The sequence below is a fragment of the Corvus hawaiiensis genome, chromosome 18 (assembly GCF_020740725.1).
Source record: "Corvus hawaiiensis isolate bCorHaw1 chromosome 18, bCorHaw1.pri.cur, whole genome shotgun sequence".
Lineage (NCBI taxonomy): Eukaryota > Metazoa > Chordata > Aves > Passeriformes > Corvidae > Corvus > Corvus hawaiiensis.
This window is the reverse complement of record NC_063230.1, coordinates 11,058,533-11,074,881: the sequence shown is the minus strand read 5'-3', so window position 1 is coordinate 11,074,881 and position 16,349 is coordinate 11,058,533. Positions and strand designations below refer to the sequence as shown.

At 53.5% G+C, this 16,349-nt stretch overlaps 2 protein-coding genes across 10 annotated transcripts in view; one reads left to right on the top strand and one right to left on the bottom strand.

The window, feature by feature from the left end:
- The window catches only part of MYO1H (myosin IH), a 29,211-nt gene extending 26,129 nt beyond the window's left edge, over positions 1 to 3,082 (top strand). For 8 of the 9 annotated variants that reach the window (XM_048322374.1, XM_048322376.1, XM_048322378.1 and 5 more), the window contains 4 exons: positions 153 to 220; positions 718 to 815; positions 1,747 to 1,846; positions 2,412 to 3,082. In XM_048322374.1, coding sequence (XP_048178331.1) covers positions 153 to 220; positions 718 to 815; positions 1,747 to 1,846; positions 2,412 to 2,435 — 290 coding nt within the window. In that variant the 3' untranslated portion in view covers positions 2,436 to 3,082. Of the gene's footprint in view, positions 1 to 152; positions 221 to 717; positions 816 to 1,746; positions 1,847 to 2,411 lie in introns of those variants that run through there. The other variant, XR_007207342.1, reaches the window with a different exon arrangement.
- Positions 3,083 to 5,731: 2,649 nt separating this feature from the next.
- On the bottom strand, positions 5,732 to 16,332 carry KCTD10 (potassium channel tetramerization domain containing 10). The gene is made up of 7 exons (XM_048322384.1): positions 16,239 to 16,332; positions 14,164 to 14,377; positions 9,198 to 9,367; positions 8,619 to 8,705; positions 7,995 to 8,047; positions 7,010 to 7,205; positions 5,732 to 6,432 (listed from the first exon to the last, which is right to left on the bottom strand). The coding sequence occupies exons 1-7, from the start codon at positions 16,239 to 16,241 to the stop codon at positions 6,214 to 6,216; spliced, it is 942 nt and encodes a 313-aa protein (XP_048178341.1). The 5' UTR covers positions 16,242 to 16,332; the 3' UTR covers positions 5,732 to 6,213.
- Between the last annotated feature and the right edge of the window lie 17 nt (positions 16,333 to 16,349).

Genomic DNA, 16,349 nt, shown 5'->3' with positions numbered 1-16,349 from the left:
AATCAAAGTAGGAGCTTTGTGTGTTTTGCTCTAAGAATGGGAATATTCTTCGCTCTTGGGAAGCACAGAGCCCTCCTTCAGGAATGTGACTGCTCCTGGGGGAAGGAGCTGGGTTTGGGAAGTTTTCCTCTAATTTTGGGGTTCTTTTGAAGGGATCTCCACCAGTAACCTGAGCGATGGCATCGTGGTCATTCATGTTCCCGAGGACAACAAGCAGAAGGTAGGAAATTGGGACACAGCTCCTGTGAGCTGGTGCTTAAAGTGAGGTCATGGGGCTGATGCTCCTGATACCATCCTATAAACTCCTGGAATGACACACAATTCCTGGTTTTAGTAAGTGTGTAATCAGCCAGGCCTTTACATTCTTGCTGTCTCAACATGAAAACTTTCACTTGGAATCCCAGCCTGTCCAAGAGTTGTGCAGAGCCAGAAGGTTCCCCCTGAGCCTCCTTTTCTCCAGGTTGAGCCCTCCCAGCTCCCTCAGCCCCTCCTGGTGTTGACTGATTCTCCACACCCTTCCCAGCTCCATCCCCTTCTCTGGACATGCTCCTGCTTTTTCTTAGAACCAATAAATCCTAAATAATCCCTGGAAAAGGTGTTTAAATTGGTCACTTCTGCCCAGCACTCACTGCTCTGGCATTCCAAAGGAGTTTCTCTGCACCATCACATGCTGGGGTGATGCCAGGTGACTTTATCCCTCTTTTTTTTTGTTTCCAGGGAGATGTGATACTGCAGTGTGAGCACATCTTTGAGACAGTGACCAAGCTCTGCATATTGGCCAACAAGCAAAGCGTGGTTAAAGTGGTGAAGGGAAGGTAAGGAAGGCAGCAAGGTGGATGGGTAGCATCTGTTTTATGGAAAAACCTTTTAGGCTTGGACTAGGTCAAGACTATGGACATCACCCCAGCAGACAGTGCCCAAAGCTGGACACGTCTGGTGCAGCAGCATCTCTGTTTTCGTGACTTCCAGAGGCACAGGGAGAAGAGATGGGATGCACTGGGAGAAAATATATTAAAAACCATTCCAAGTTTTTTCCCAGGCTAATGAATCCTGCTTCCATGCTGGTTGCACCTTCCTAGGGGTGCTGCTCTGCTCTGAGAGCTGCCCATGCCCCACCTGCCTAAACCCAACTTATTTCTGGGCGATCGTACTTTAAGCCTACTTTTTTTTTTTCAGTTTTCTGATGTGACCTGGGTGTGAGGTCGTGGCTTTAGTGTTCCACAGGGGATCCCATTAGCCCCAGGAAAGCCAGCTGGGAAGCTGTGGGGTCACCTCAGGACAAATGCTCCTCTCCCAGAAGGATTGAGGACACCCAAAACGTGATTGCAGCATCTTCCCAGTCCCAGCCCCGAGCTCCTGGCAGGTGGATGCAGTCCATGTCTCCAACCTCTCCAGGAATTGGAGCTGGCAGGTGAAACCTGCACTTCTGCTCCAGTTTTGCAGCCTGGCCTTTGCGTTTCAGCTCTAATTAGATTTGGTGTGCTCAGTGCTTTCCTCTAGGTCAGATCTGCTTAGCTTCCAGTGCTTAATTGCACCAGGAACACTCAAAAGCCTGGGCTGGGCAGGCTTGTTCCATTCATCGACCCCTTTGGCTTGCTGGGATAATGCAATTGTTTAGGAAATTCACCTAAGCTGGAGGCTCTGATCTGCTCTTCTAATGAGATTTACCCAGGGAACAGAAATAAAGGGGGTTTAGAGCAAAGTCTCTTGTGGGGAGAGCTCTCCAGGGGCATTCTGTGCTTCCAGCCTCCGGTTCCGCGTCGGCTCTGGGAAGGAGGCGACCATGGTGTTCACTGTGGGGCCGGAGCCTCAGGTCTTCAAGGACAAAACTGGACAGCTCACAGTGGTAAGGCCTCACCTGAGCTCAGGAGGTGCTTCTTCCTTTGGATCTCCACCTGCAGAGAGCACAGCTCCCCCTTCCTGGGAGTCCAGGAGGGACTGAGTCCCCTCCCAAAGCAGACCACCCCATCAATGTCACCTGCATGAGGGATGGGGTGTCCCAGCTCGGTGCTGCAGCTCCAGGGATTGTGCAGGAATTGTCCCAGGGATGAGGGAGCAAGGCTGGCTCCTGGTGTGGGCACTTAGAGGATTTGGCCTGACCCAAACTCAACATACATCTGCAAAATGAGGCCTCAGGTGATGTTTTCCACCTCTTGCTGCCTCCCTTGACCAAGTTATGCCTGAAATGGGTTGGGGGATGGAGGGAAGGCACTTCTTGTCAGCCCAGCAGGTCCTCTGAGGAGCTGACAGGTCCAAGGAAGAATTCCAGGTGGAGTTTTCCATCCTGCAGGCTGGAGATGGAGGGAATTGTCTCTGTGTACCAATGGGCAAAGAGAAATTCCACCACCACCTCTTTTCCCAGGCACCCTGAGGATTCCTGATTTAATGGCTCCTTCCTCTTTTCCTCCCAGGTGTCAACCCCGAGAAAGTCTTGATGAGAACCAGTTCCTGTTCCCAGTCCCTGCCTTGGCTGGGAGCAGAAAGGAGCCTGCAGGATGAGACCAGCCCTCACATCTCCCCTGGAATCTTTGATGCTACAGGGCTGCTGTGATTTGAGAGTTTGTTTGCATCTTTTAGGCTCATTTTTTATAGCTTATAACAATTCAGCTCTAGATAAATAAATTCCCTGATGATGCTGTAACATTCCCAGAAGGAGATGCTCATTACATGGCCACAGGGAGATTTATCCCCAAAGTTCCAAGGTAAAATCTCCATCTCTGAGAGGTCAGGAAGGATTAGGACAGAAGCCAAAAGGCTTCTCAAGCTGTACTTTGAGTCACTACTCAGGAGCACTGCAAAAAGTGCAGATCAGTGTTAACCCTGGTGTAAAAACACCTTTTCTCAAGGCAGACTGACCAGAGAGAATCCCAAAAGCTCCCCCCAGGGGGGGCTGGGAGGTCAAACTGACATTAATTAGGATGGAGATCTGATATTTCATCCCAAAAGTTCCTCCAGCCCCACAGCCCGCAAGGACATGGAGCTTCAAGCAAGTAATAAAGCAACTCGCATGTAAATATGAAATATCTTCTAATTTATTGTGTTATATTAAAAAACCAAAAGTACATATTGCAAACATCAACCATACACTGAAATCCAGCTGAAGCTTGTTCTGTGCAGAAGTCTGGACAGGTGGGAATGATTGTACAGAACAGGAATTTGCTGTTGTCCATGAAACAATTCCATTAAGACTGAAAGGTTCTACCTACACTTTGCTCTAAGGTAGGATGGGAGCTTGGAGCCTTCCCCAGGTGCTGGGGTTCAGGGGATCCAAACCTGCCTTGGGGAAATGCAGGAGCAGCTGCTTTGGTGCTACAGGGACAGAGGTGGGAAGGGGGCACCAGGGCTGGTCCCTGTCCCCTCCTCGGGCAGCCCCACCCGTGTCAGGAGCTGGGAGGGGACAAAATCCCTTCCCCAGGGGGACTTTCCTCAGCTCCCCTGGGCTGTGCTGTCACTGCTGGTGCTGGAGAATGGAAGCAGCCAGCTCTGCTCTCCCTGGCACTGGGAGGCAGGGAAGGATAATCTGAAGAGCTGCTTGTGCCCAGGACACCTGCGCTGAGCCCCAGCTGCACCTGAGAGCTCAGAGCAAAACCACTTAAGGGTAACGAGGCTCAGGACTGAGAGCATTTGTGCAAGGGCAGGGCCAGGGTGTGCCCAGAGCAAGGACAGGGGCAGCAGGTAAAGGACAGTCCCCAGGACAGCACAGTGGCTGCTGTGCTGCACCACTCCAGCACCCAGAGGGTGAGCTCAGGAGTGAGTTAAGGCAGAGTCTGCCCACAAACACAGTAACAGAACTGAAATTGAAACTCTCCTGGAGTGACTTTGCTAAACCAACAGCTCTACAAAGATTAAAAACAGCCCTCCCCTGGTTTTTAAGAACTGAGTTTGCATAACCTGAAACGGAAAAGCCTGAAGCCAGTTAAGGATCTATTTACAGAGAAGTTAATCACGTAGCTGTGATCTGTCAGGTGCTTAGTACTGGTGTCACCTCCTGGGGCTGAAGCTGCTCTGCCCCCCTGGAGTGGGGCCTCCAGGTAGGTCAGCACAGCCAGGGATGAGCTGCCCTGAGCCTGCTGGAGAGCAGCTCCCAGCTGGAGTGAGCAGGGTTTGCTGCAGGACTGGTGCTGGTCCCTGTTCACCCTCTGCTGACACACAGCCTCCACCCCCAGCAGGGCTGTTCCAGATGCTGAGATGCCCAGTAACAGCCCAGTAATCACCAGTAAGTGTCAAAGTACACAGTGCTGGAGAAACAGCAATCCAGGACTTCCCTGCCTCGCCCCCAGCTTATCCCAGCCCTGAGGGGAGAGAGGCACTGGCTCCTTCCCCTTCTGCACTGCTCCAGCCCCAGAGGGTGCTGCAAACAGGCACTGTACAACTCAAACTGGAAGCCCTGAGGTGTCAGGACAGAGCTGCAGCTGCTGAACCTCAGGGGACCTGTGGAGCTCTCAGTGAACAATCGGCAGCTGCAGGAGAAAGAGGAGAGGGGACAGGTACAACACCCCCACCTGCCACAGCCACCAGCTGCCTGCAAGGTGGAGAAGTCTTTGGTTACTAGAAAGATGGCCTCAGACTAACTTTGAAATCTTTTGAGCTTTACTTGATGATCCAAAACTGTACAGCCACTTCGTGGTGTGTTTCAGCCTCTACCACTGAGCTCTGTGGAGCTGGGGTGTAAATGCCCTGTGGAACAGAACAACGTGGCTGGTGCTGCTGCAGCACCTTTGGTTTTCACACTGTTCCCACATCCTTAGCAGCCCTGAGCCAGGAGCAGGGATCCTTGGAGCAGGAACACAGAGCTGTTGCTCCAGAGGAGCCTGGCTGTTAAAGCCAGTGTGAAATGTTCCAGAGAAAGTGTCAAAAGAAACTCTAGCCCCGGGCAGAGTGCTCCGGTGTCATCCACAGTGCTGCTGCAGTGCAAGTCTAACACTTCCTACCTCGGGTTTCTGTCCCCCCCAGGACTGGTGACCTGAACTGGCACAGCTGTGGCTCTGCTCCCAGCCCTATGGAATGACACCCCACCTCCCACCAGCGCTGTCACTTGACTCCACGACAGGCAACAGGAGACGAGGAGGTAGATAAAATATTCATGGACAAGAGGAAAGCACTCGAAGAAAACCACAGTGCAGTGGCCTTCTCCGTGCTCTGCCCTTCCACACACACAGCTGCCATGACTGGGAAGACTTGGAATACCCTCAGGAGGAAGTCAAACAGGGAATATCTGCCTCTGGGTTGCTGCCTGCTTCTCCTTCCCCTCGCTCAGAGCAAGGCAACGCTCCTGGATCAGTTCCAGAAGGGAACCAGGGCTGCTGCCCCCCACCAAGAACCCCCTGCATAGGGGGATTGAACCTGCAGTGACTCCTGCTGCCTGGGAGCTGCTGGAAACCAACCCCACAGCTGAGATCCAGGCTCAGACAGAAGCTCTAAGCACTGACCAGTACCAACATCATTCCCAGGGAAAGCAACCGTGGACAATTTGCTCCTGATCCTCCTCCTTTGGGAGGAATTTTAACCTTGAACCGTAGGGATAAAGCAGGGATGGGTGTCCCCAGCTCAGTGCTGCAGAAGCTCCACTGAACCCTTGGAGGAGCAGATCCTGAGAGCTGTGGGAGCCCAAGGGCACAGCCCCTGCTCCCTCCCACTGCTCTGAGGGGTCCCTCTGCCCCCAGCACTCCAGGAATCTCATCAGCCTGTGCCATTTGTCCTTTGGGGAGTCACCCCCAGCACTCCCGGAATCTCATCAGCCTGTGCCATTTGTCCTTTGGGGAGTCACCCCCAGCACTCCCGAGCTCTCTCCCAGGAGCCAGGGAGCTGTGCAGCAGCTCTGGGTCCAGATCCCTGCCTTTCCCCCCGCCCCAGGAGGGTCAGGGAGTGCCTGGAGGGAAGGAGGGTGGCTGGCTGAGCTTTTGTTTGTTGTTTTGGATTTAAAGTGCAGGATCATTACCAAAGCCTCAGGAAGCCAGTCCTCCTCCTCTCCAGCACAAAACAGCAACGACAAGAGTGCTAAAAATTCCGGGCATTTCTCCAGCTGCTCAACAGGCCCTTCCAGGCTGCCCAGTAACCTCATTGATCCTCGCCCTACAACTACCGCATTTAAATACCCCAAATAACCTAGAGTTTGTTACAAATCACAATTTACAGACTGTGCTGGACAGGAGTTGCACTGCCTGGTCCTGCTGCAGGGCAGCCCCTTCCCCAGAGCTGCGGGGGTCCCCAGGCTCACTGGTGCAGGTGGGCCCTGTCATCGGGGCGCTTGATGTGGATCCTCCGCACGCGCTCGATGCGCTCCCGCTCCTCGTCCTCCTCCAGGTGGTGGGAGCGCCCTGCAGCCCCTCCCGTGGCTTCCAGGAGGGCATTGTCCGGCCCCCTCCCATCCTGGGATTCGTACAGCAGAATGTTCAGGGTCTCCTCGTAAATTCGGGCTTCTGGGAACTCCACCTGGCAGGCAGGGAAGAGAAGGTCACTCGCTGCAGGCACCAGGTTACCTCGGTTTGGGTTCCTGGAACCTGCTGTTACCATTTCTTAATTGCACCCCAGCCACAGAAATCCTTTCAGGCACAACCCTTTCTGTTCCATTAATTGTTTCCAGCTTTTGAGACCAACAAGTTTGGTTTTTACCAGAATCAGGCAGAGCTCTCCTGGGAAAGGGAAGGATACAGGGAAGGTGCCATTGCTGGATCCCTCCTTACACAGGGCTGTGTAGAACCAGGGAATGGTTTGGGTTGGGAGAGACCTTAAAAGATCATTTAGTTGCAACCCCCAAACCCAAATATGGTTAAATGCACGAGTTTATCTGAAGATAGAGCTCGGCTGAACATTATGGAATACCACAGTGCTTAATGGAATATCCCAACTGCCCTGAGCAGGCAGCTCCTGCTCCACCCCCAGGATGAGCTCCAGATGCTGCCCCACTCTCAATGCATTGATTATCCTCCAGAAGTGCTGAACAATGACAAAGTGCCAGCCTGTTCAGCTGTCAGGGTGCCAGGCTGGAGCATTCCCAGTTTTCCTGTACCTTGGTCTGCTTCTTCTCGGTGGCATAAACGATGGAGGTGCAGCAGACCTCGGCGATCTTGCGGCCCTGCCCGTAGAAGGACCAGCAGCAGATCTCATCCCCAATGACATCCTTGATGAAGAGCACCCTCCCATTGAACCTCAGGGACAGCTTGTCAAAGAGCTCGATGTTCTTCAGCATGTTGTCATCGGAGTTGCTGTGGGATGGAGGCAGCAGCAGGAATTTACAGAGCACATGGGAAGAGTGGGAGCAGTGAGCACTGAGAGCCCTGAACACCCAGATTGCTGTGTCATGGAATCCCAGGATGGTTTGGGTTGGAGGGATCTCAAAGCCCATCCAGTGCCACCCTGTACCATGGGCAGGAGCACCTTGCAGTAGCCCAGGTTGCTCCAAGCCCCATCCAACCTGGCCTTGGACACTTCCAGGGATGGGGCAAAGCCAAGAAATTAATTCTTATTATTTCACTACTAAAGGCAGGAAAACCTGAAGCAGCAGCAATACAGCAGCAACAGCCCCATGAACAACTGCCCAAGGCCATTTCACCTGGGGAGCAAAATCCTATCAGCCAAATCAAACCAAATTCCTGAACTCAGCACCAGCTGGATGGGCACTGTTATGGCATGAAACTTATAAGAGAATAAGGGAAAGGGGACAAGGCTACCCCAGCTTGATGATTTCAGCACTCACTGAGCTCCCTGTTCAACTGCCACACTGCAATCCATGGGAATGCAGACAGCACTTGGCCAGGAGCCTCTGCCAGCTGCACCTAAGGATTAGAGGAACTCCTCTGGCACAGAAATAGCACAGGCTCATCATTCCATTGATGGCAGCAGACTCCCTTCTGACTCCAGTTTGAAATTAATTGGGAAAAAATGGAGTGCCTGCCAACACCAATCAGTCATTTGGGTCTGGGAGAAGAAAAAGAACACTCTTACGGATTTTAATCTATTAAAAACTTCCAACAATTCCAGCTGAAGTCACTTACCTGGTGTAGGAATATTTGTTGTTGCTTCTGTTATAGAGCAGCTTCACTGCTGGCTGTAAGAAACAAAGCACAGATGAGGGAGCACAGCCAGAGCTGGAATCTCAGCTCAGCCCAAGGCCCCACAGAGAAGCTGCAATGACAAATTCCCAGTGGGATTTTGGTGGCCTTACTGCTGTTGCTGCATACCTGTGATGCACAGGTTGGCAACGGGGCTGCAATCCCTCCTGACCCCTTCTGGGACTGGATCCTCATCTATTCTTATCTTCCCTCTATCTTATCAGCACCCCCTGCCATGGGCAGGGACACCTTCCACTAGCCCAGGTTGCTCCAACCTGGCCTTGGACACTTCCAGGGATGGGGCAGCCACAGCTTCTCTGGGAAATCTGTGCCAGGGCATCCCCACCCTCACAGGGAAGGGTTTTTTCCTAATATCCCATCTAACCCTGCCCTCCTTCAGCCTAAAGGCATCACCCCTTATCCTGTCACTCCATCCCTTGTCCACCTCTCCAGCTCTCTTGAAATCCCTTCAGGCACTGGAAGGAGCTCTGAGGTCTCCCCAAAGCCTTCTCCTCTCCAGGCTGGACACCCCCAGCTCTCCCCACAGCACATCCCAGGCTCTCTCACCTTGTTGGAGGTTGCAATCAGCTTCTGCTCCTCCTTGGAGGAGGTGATCACCGGGACCTTGCAGAAGGGCTCGTACGCATCCTTGTTCTGTGGGAGCAAGAACCAAACAGCACCTGAGTGACAACAGATCCCAGGGCACACCCACATTTCCTGGGCATGATCTGTGCTGAGGGGTCAGTGTCCAGTCTGTCCCAGTGGTGGTTTCTGGGCCATGCCTGGCCAGGCACCATTCTTCTGGGAGCACCTGAGGTATCCATTCCTGCTCTCCACCACTGAATGTCCTGTGCCCAGTTAAGCAGCAGGATCTGGAATGGGGCTTCTCTCAGAGAGGACACCAGTGACAGTGGCATCAAACCCAAGATGGGAACCTCAGAGCATAACAAAGAACACAACAAGACTCCCAGCAGCTCTGGGAAGAAGCTGGTTTCCCTGGATGTGACCACACTCCAGCAGATGGCAACACGAGCTATTCCAATTTCCATCCCGGCCTCCAAAATCACCACGTGAAGACCAGGAGAAAATCCAGCTCTGCCCAGATCATGCTGCCCACCCCCAGCAGCCCCTGAGCCCTGTGCCCACCTGCAGGGCTGCCTGGCACTCGTCTGCCAGCCCCTGCACCAGGTAGTACTTGGCCTCAGCCAGCAGCTCCTCGATCTCGCGGCGGCTCTCTGGGAGCGGCACGGCGCCGTCCCGCAGGTAGTTCAGGATTGTCCCAAAGTGCTTCCCACAGCGGTCGATCAGGATCCAGCCTGGGGACACAGGAAGGCCACGGTAAGGACAAGCTGAGATGAACGTGGCAAAAGGCCTCGAGAGAGCAAACTGCTGGGAGGACAGGATGGAACTGGGAGCGTGAGGATGGAACGGGGAATGTGAGCGGAGGGTGCGGCAGAGCCCCGGCCCTGGAGCTCAGGATTGCAGCAGGAAGAAAATCATGGAAAGGTTTGGGTTGGAAGGGAACTTAAAGGTCATACAGTCTCACCCCTGCCATGGGCAGGGACACCTTCCACCAGCCCAAGTTGCTGCAAGCCCTGTGCAACCTGGCCTGGGACACTTCCAGGGATGGGGCAGCCACAGCTTCTCTGGGCACCCTGTGCCAGGGCCTCACCTCCCTCACAGGAAGAATTCCTTCCCAATATCCCATCCATCCCTGCCCTCTGGCAGTGGGCAGCCACTTCCCCTTGTCTTGTCCCTCCATGCCTTTGTCCAAAGTCCCTCTCCAGCTCTCCTGGAATCTCTAAGTGCTCCAAGGTCTCCCTGGAGCTTTCTCTTCTCCAGGGAAGAAAAGAATTACAACCAAAGCACCTTTGGGTGCAGCATGCACATTTCACCTCTCTCTGCTGGAATCAGGCTGGACCCTGGAAAAGCCAGGCAGTGCTGAGGCTGGAGATTCCCTGAGTGAACAGATGGCCACTCTCACAGGCTGAGGCTCAGGAATGCAGCGAGGAAACGCTTGTGGGGAAGGAGTCATATTTTGGACAAATAAGGAAAGTAGGTTAAAGCAGCCCCTGTGTGTTCTGCATGAATGGAATTATGAGGAAAGTCTGAACATTTGGTTCAATCTGGAAAGGGAACATGGCCCTTTCTGAGGGAAAAGGAGACACCGTGGAGCAGTTCACTCCAGGCTTCCCAGCTCCCTCATTCCTGCTGTCCACAGACAACACAATGTGTGCTCCAAGTGTGATTTTACAGGCTGGAACAACAAACTGGAGACAGAACTAGAGACAGAAATCATGGAACAAAGGACTGATCCAGGCTAATGGCTAATCCAACTAGAGCAGAAAGAAGCCCATTTGGCAATGCAGAGTATGGAAAGCAAGAAATCCCATTTAAGTGGGAGATTTAGTGGAAGGTGTCTCTGCCCATGGCAGGGGGTGGAACAAGGTGAGCTTTAAAGTCCTTTCCAACCCAAGCCATCCATATTCCACAAAGGCAGCTGCTTCCCAAGCTCACTGGAGCACACAGGCAGGTAAAAGGCCAGCTGAGAGCAGAATTACCATCCCCAAACTCCTCTGTTCTCCTCTGTAATTCCTTGTAGGCTGCAAAAATCTGCTGCAACTTCATGTTTACAGATGGTGAAACTGCAGCAGAATGGCTCATTTTCATGTGGGGATGAGAAAACACTTCCAGTAGCGTTGCAAAATCTGAGTGACCACTAGAAGAGCTTTAAAAACCCTTCTGTTCCCCCCAAACAGCCCAAAGGAGATGAGTCACAGGGAAGTGACCCCGCTGCCACTCGGCCACAGCAGAGCCAACAAGTGGGCTGAAGCCTTTTAGAGTTATATTTTAATTGCAGTGTTCCAAAAACATCCTGTGACCCGTTTAGGAAGGGACACAGAATCCATGAGCTGTGTGGAACATAGAATCATGGAATGGTTTGGGTTGGAAGGGAATTTAAAGTTTATCCAATTTCAACCCCCTGCCAATGACAATGACACCTTCCACTGTCCCAGGTTGCTCCAAGCTCTGTCCCACCTGGCCTTGGACACTTCCAAGGATGGGGCACCCACAGCTTCTCTGGGAATTCCATCTCAGCCCCTCACAGTGAAGGATTTCTTTCCAATATCCCACCTAACCCTGTCCTCTGGCAATTTGAAGCCAGCCCCACTTGTCCTGTCACTCCAGGCCCTTGCAAATAGTCCTTTCCCATCTTTCTGTCAGCTCCTTCAGGCCCTGGAAGCCACACTTGTGTCACCCCAGAGCCTTCCCTTCTCCAGGCTGAACAATCCCAGTTCTCCCTGCAGAGCTGCTCCATCCCTCTGATCCTCCTGGTGCCTTCTCTGGACTCTCTCCAGCAGCTCCACGTCCATCCCGTGCTGGGCCCCAGGGCTGAAGGCAGCTCTGCAGGTGGGGTCTCACCTGGGCAGCAGGGCAGAACCCCCCCCTTCCCCTCACTGCCTTTGTCCATGGACACATCAGACCTTTAGGAAATTCATCTTTGTCTTACAGGAATTCTCAGGGAAAGGATCCAAACCATCCAGCTAAACCAGACAACATTTTCCAGCCAAGCCCTGGCAGGTGAAACAGGAGCCTGACACTGGACACTGCCTGAGGTGCCACTCTCTCATCAGCAGCTGGACCAGGAACAGCTTCCCCACCAACAGCAGCAGGGAGTCAGAGGAAAAAAAAAGGATTGGAACCAGGTGGATGCACCTGGAAAACTCACATCCTTCTCCCTGCTCATTACCATCCAAAGGAAATGTTCCAAATACACCGATTTGCTACAGTTCATCAATAATTTCTAAGATGCAAACAATCATCTGCCACAGCCAGAGAAGCCCAGACTTTTCTCCTCCAGCCCGAGGAGCAGCAGGTTGGAATTGTTCAGCTGGAAGGAGGAGCTGGGAGCTGGGGCTGGGATGTGAATCTCAGACACAGAGCAGGACCCCGTGTGCCACATTCCAGACTGGTTAAACCTCACTCCTTCCAGTTGCTCCCCAAGCCTGGCTTCTTTTCCTAAGAAACATTTCGTTTGGAGCCAGGTTTTGGGTGTGACCAATTTGGAGGATTTTGAAGAATTCCAGATAAAAAGTGTTTCCTTTAGCTGCCCCAGTGCTATTGTCCCAATTTCCAGGCAAGGGGAGATAAAGCAAGAACTGCTGCACTGGGAGTGTCTGTGTTACAACACACAGGAAGTATCAAATTCCTACTAAAACACAAACTGGTTCCATGGAACAATCCCACACAGACACTGTGGGAGTCACAGCAAAATAAACTTGTGATCTTACATCCCAAACATGGTATTTTAGCAGGAGAAACTCCAGCTATGCTCAGATTTGAGGTGCAAACACCACCTGCACTTCCAGGGCCTCGGAGCCCTGGGAATAGGATGTACCTGGAGCTGCCCAGGACATTGGGATCACGCCAGGGTGGGCTTCCAAAATGAATTTGGAATTTCCGATCCACTTCCAACCATGGGAAGTCTGGAATTATCGAATTTACTGAAGCAGCTTCAGGGAGGGACAGGAAGATCCTGGTGGAGTTACCTCAAGTTTAGCAAAGGGAGAGGGTTCACATCATTTCCACCCCTCCAGTGTTCCCAGTTGTTGATTCCCATTTGACAGGTTTTTTTTCCCAAATTTGACCCACAGACTGACTTTTTTTATGCAACCTCCATGGTCTGTATCCAGGATAAGCATCCCTTTGATCCAGAGCCCCAAAGCACAGCCCCCACATTCCCACTTTATCCTGGCCTGGGATAACACCTGGAACAACACAGCTTTGTTTTCCCCAGCTGAAATACGAAGACTTCTGGCTAAACCAGGAATATTCAGCAAATCAGGCTGTATTTTTACATTTTTTCCTTCAAATCCACTCCCTCTTATCTCAGGAAAGCTTATCACAAGAGCCCTATAAACCTCTAAATAGACTATTTTGAAACACTCAAAACTCACTCCAACCCACCTCACCCTGTACTATATTTCCTCTATTTTCAGCAAATTCAAACAAAAGTTTCAAATTGTAATTAACTAATCCCAAGAGAGGTGTTTGAACCGCCAGGCTCAGCTTTGCAGAGGCTGTGGTTAAAGACAAAAGTCTTTAAATACTGTTACAGGTAAAACATCAGAGTGAAGATAAAGCTGAGCTTCCAATTAAACTCTGGCACGCCCACAACGTGGGAACGTGGAGATAAAGTTCCAAGTTTTCTGAAAATTCTGCAACTGGTTCTGTTTTAGGGAAGTCAGCTGTCAATAGTCCCCCAAGAAAATGGTTTCATTTAAAAAAAATCAGCTTTCAGCTCATAAATACCCATGTTCAGAGCATGTTTTGTGTTGTATTTATAACCAAGGAGACAAGAAGAGGGAATGGCATTCTGAGCTTCAAACAGAACACACAAGTCCCAGCTCACGGATTCCTAATCACTATCCCCACCTTTTTCCACGGCTTTAGAGCTTTAGAGTCAGTATTCTGAAAGGAAAAGATGCTCCAGGTGCTCCTGGCAGGAGCTTTGGCACTTCTTAGTGTCCTTCTGCTGTTCAGGCAACTACTCAGATCATCCTTGTCTTTTTTTCCACGTTTTTCTAAGCTGTATAATCATGGAATCATGGAACCACAGCACGGTTTGGGTTGGGAGGGACCTTGAAGATTGTTTAGTCCATGGGCAGGGACATCTTCCACCATCCCAGGTTGCTCCAAGCCCCATCCAACCTGGCCTTGGATACGTCCAGGGATGGGGCAGCCACAGCTCCTGTGGGCCTCAGCACCCTCACAGGGAAGGATTTCTTCCCAATATCTAATCCAATTCTCTGGCAGTGGGAAGCCATCCCCTCTTGTCCTGCCACTCCAGGCCCTTATAAATATTCTCTCTCTGTTGCTCTTGTAGCTCCTTCAGGCACTGGAAGGCCACATTTAGGTCACCCCAAAGCCACCTCTTCTCCAGGCTGAACAATCCCAACTCTCCCAACCTTTCCTTGCAGGACAGACCCTCCATCCCTCCCAACCTCTCTCCAGGCCTACAAACAGCAGTTCCTCTGACTTTCCCACAACCCCTGTGCCTTCCCCCGCCGAGGAAGGACGCGGAGGACGCCGGGAGCATCCCGATCCTTACCTTCGCTGTCCGTGAGCACTTCCATGCGCCCGCTGAACATGGCCTTGAGCATGGTGTCCTGCTTGGTGAGGGTCTGCATGGTGGTGTAGTACAGGGCCCCCCCCACGTTCAGCTTCACGTACTTGGAGCTGGGGCTGCTCCCCTTGAAGGACGTCGTGCGCGTCGCGGCCGCCGGCACTGCTGAGCTCACCACGCTCTCTCCCGACATCTCTTCCTGCAAGGAAAGAGTTCCCAGTTCAAGAGAGCAGCACCCAGCTCGAGGGAGCAGCTCCCAGCTCGAGGGAGCAGCTCCCAGTTCTAGAGAACAGCTCCCAGCTCGAGGGAGCAGCTCCCAGCTCGAGGGAGCAGCTCCCAGCTCGAGGGAGCAGCTCCCAGTTCTAGAGAACAGCTCCCAGCTCGAGGGAGCAGCTCCCAGCTCGAGGGAGCAGCTCCCAGTTCTAGAGAGCAGCTCCCAGTTCTAGAGAGCAGCTCCCAGCTCGAGGGAGCAGCTCCCAGCTCGAGGGAGCAGCTCCCAGTTCTAGAGAGCAGTTCCCAGCTCGAGGGAGCAGCTCCCAGCTCGAGGGAGCAGCTCCCACCCTGGCAGTGTGACACCCGACCCTGTTGGTGTTTCACACCTCGGCTCCTCCCGGGGCTCTCTGTGAAGTTCTCAAGTGTTTTCAACGTGTCACTGTCAGGAACTGAAGGACATTCATGGACTCAGCCCCATTTTTTTTTTTTTTTCCCAGGGAAAAACCCTGGGAATGCTGAGCTGGGTTTTGCACTGCAAAGCCAACGCTTCCCCACAACAACTGCTTTCATTCCTTACACAACTCCGACAGCTTAAGATCTTACTCCATCAATAATCTGGGATGGAATTGGGCAATTCCCAACACACACAAGTGGAGCAGATGATTCCCGTGGGTCCAAATGCAAAAACCAACAGATTCCCAAGTGCTAAAATGCAGAATATCCACAGGTTTTCACGGCTTTTTCCCTTAGAGCACACACGAGCTTCCACTGCTCTTCCCTGCCCTCCCACACTGCTCAGAGCACCAAAATCCCCGCGGACAGAGCGGCCTCCAGCCACATTCCGTCACCGAGGTCACACTGGCACAGGCACACATTGGCTCAGCACCACAAATGCCCCCGGAGCCGCTAAATCCTTAATCACTGGGAGCCTCCGTGGTTCTGTTTTCCCTCAGGATGGGAAAGGGTGGGATAATTAACACCCTTCACCCCTGCTTCTCCAGCTCCCACGGCTCCGGGAGGAGCTGAACTGAAGGATTTTTCCTCCACTGCCACGAAACTCAAAAGCGTCACATGGCAAATCCCTATGGAGCCGGAGTTGTGGGGCACAGGGGGAGGGAGCAGGAGGGGCAGGGATGGCCTGGGGGCTCTCTGGGATGCACAGGCTGCAACCTCAGTTCGTGTCCCAGCTCCCTCCAGCACCTGAACACCCCAGTTTGGGCAGGAATGGGCCCGGGGTCCCAGAGGGGATCGATCCTGCACTGCAGCGCGACCCCGCACCCCAAACCCCAGCCCTGCCCTGCCCTGCCCTCCCCAAACCACCAGCCCCAGGCCAAGGGGCACGCTGCGGACCGGACATATGCAAACCGGACCATGGCCACCCCGACTCCCAGGGACCAGAGTGGCCCCGGGACCCCTCTCTGAGCGCCCCAACCTCTGGGGACTGACGCTCCTCAACACCCGCACCGCTCTCGGGGGCCGGACCCCCAAATCCTCAGCCCAACCCCTCCGCAGGGCAGCGGCCCCCGCACACACTCCCCGGCCCCTCCGCCTCCTTCAGCCCCACTCCCACGGCCCAAAGCCCCCCCTGAGCCCCCAACCCAGAGTCCACCAGCGCTCCCGACGCCCGGAGCCCCCTCTGCGCCCCCTCAGCTTCCCCTGCACCGCTAAGGCCCGGAGCTCCCCAGCCCCTCTCAGCTTCCCCTCCCCATTCCCCCGGCCCTCCTCAGCCCCCCGCCCCTCCAGCCCCTCCTCCCCCGCGGGGGCCGGAGCCCACCGCCGCCCCCCCAGGCCCGTCCCCTTTTCCCCCGACCCCCGCTTTGCCCCCGATCCCCGCTTTGCCCCCTCACCATGAACGGCGCCGCAGCCCCTCGGACCGAGCGAGCGGGAGCGCCGGGCGGGGAACTTCCGCCCCTCGCCTCGCTTCCGGCCCCGCCCGGGTGCGCCCCCAAACCCGTCCG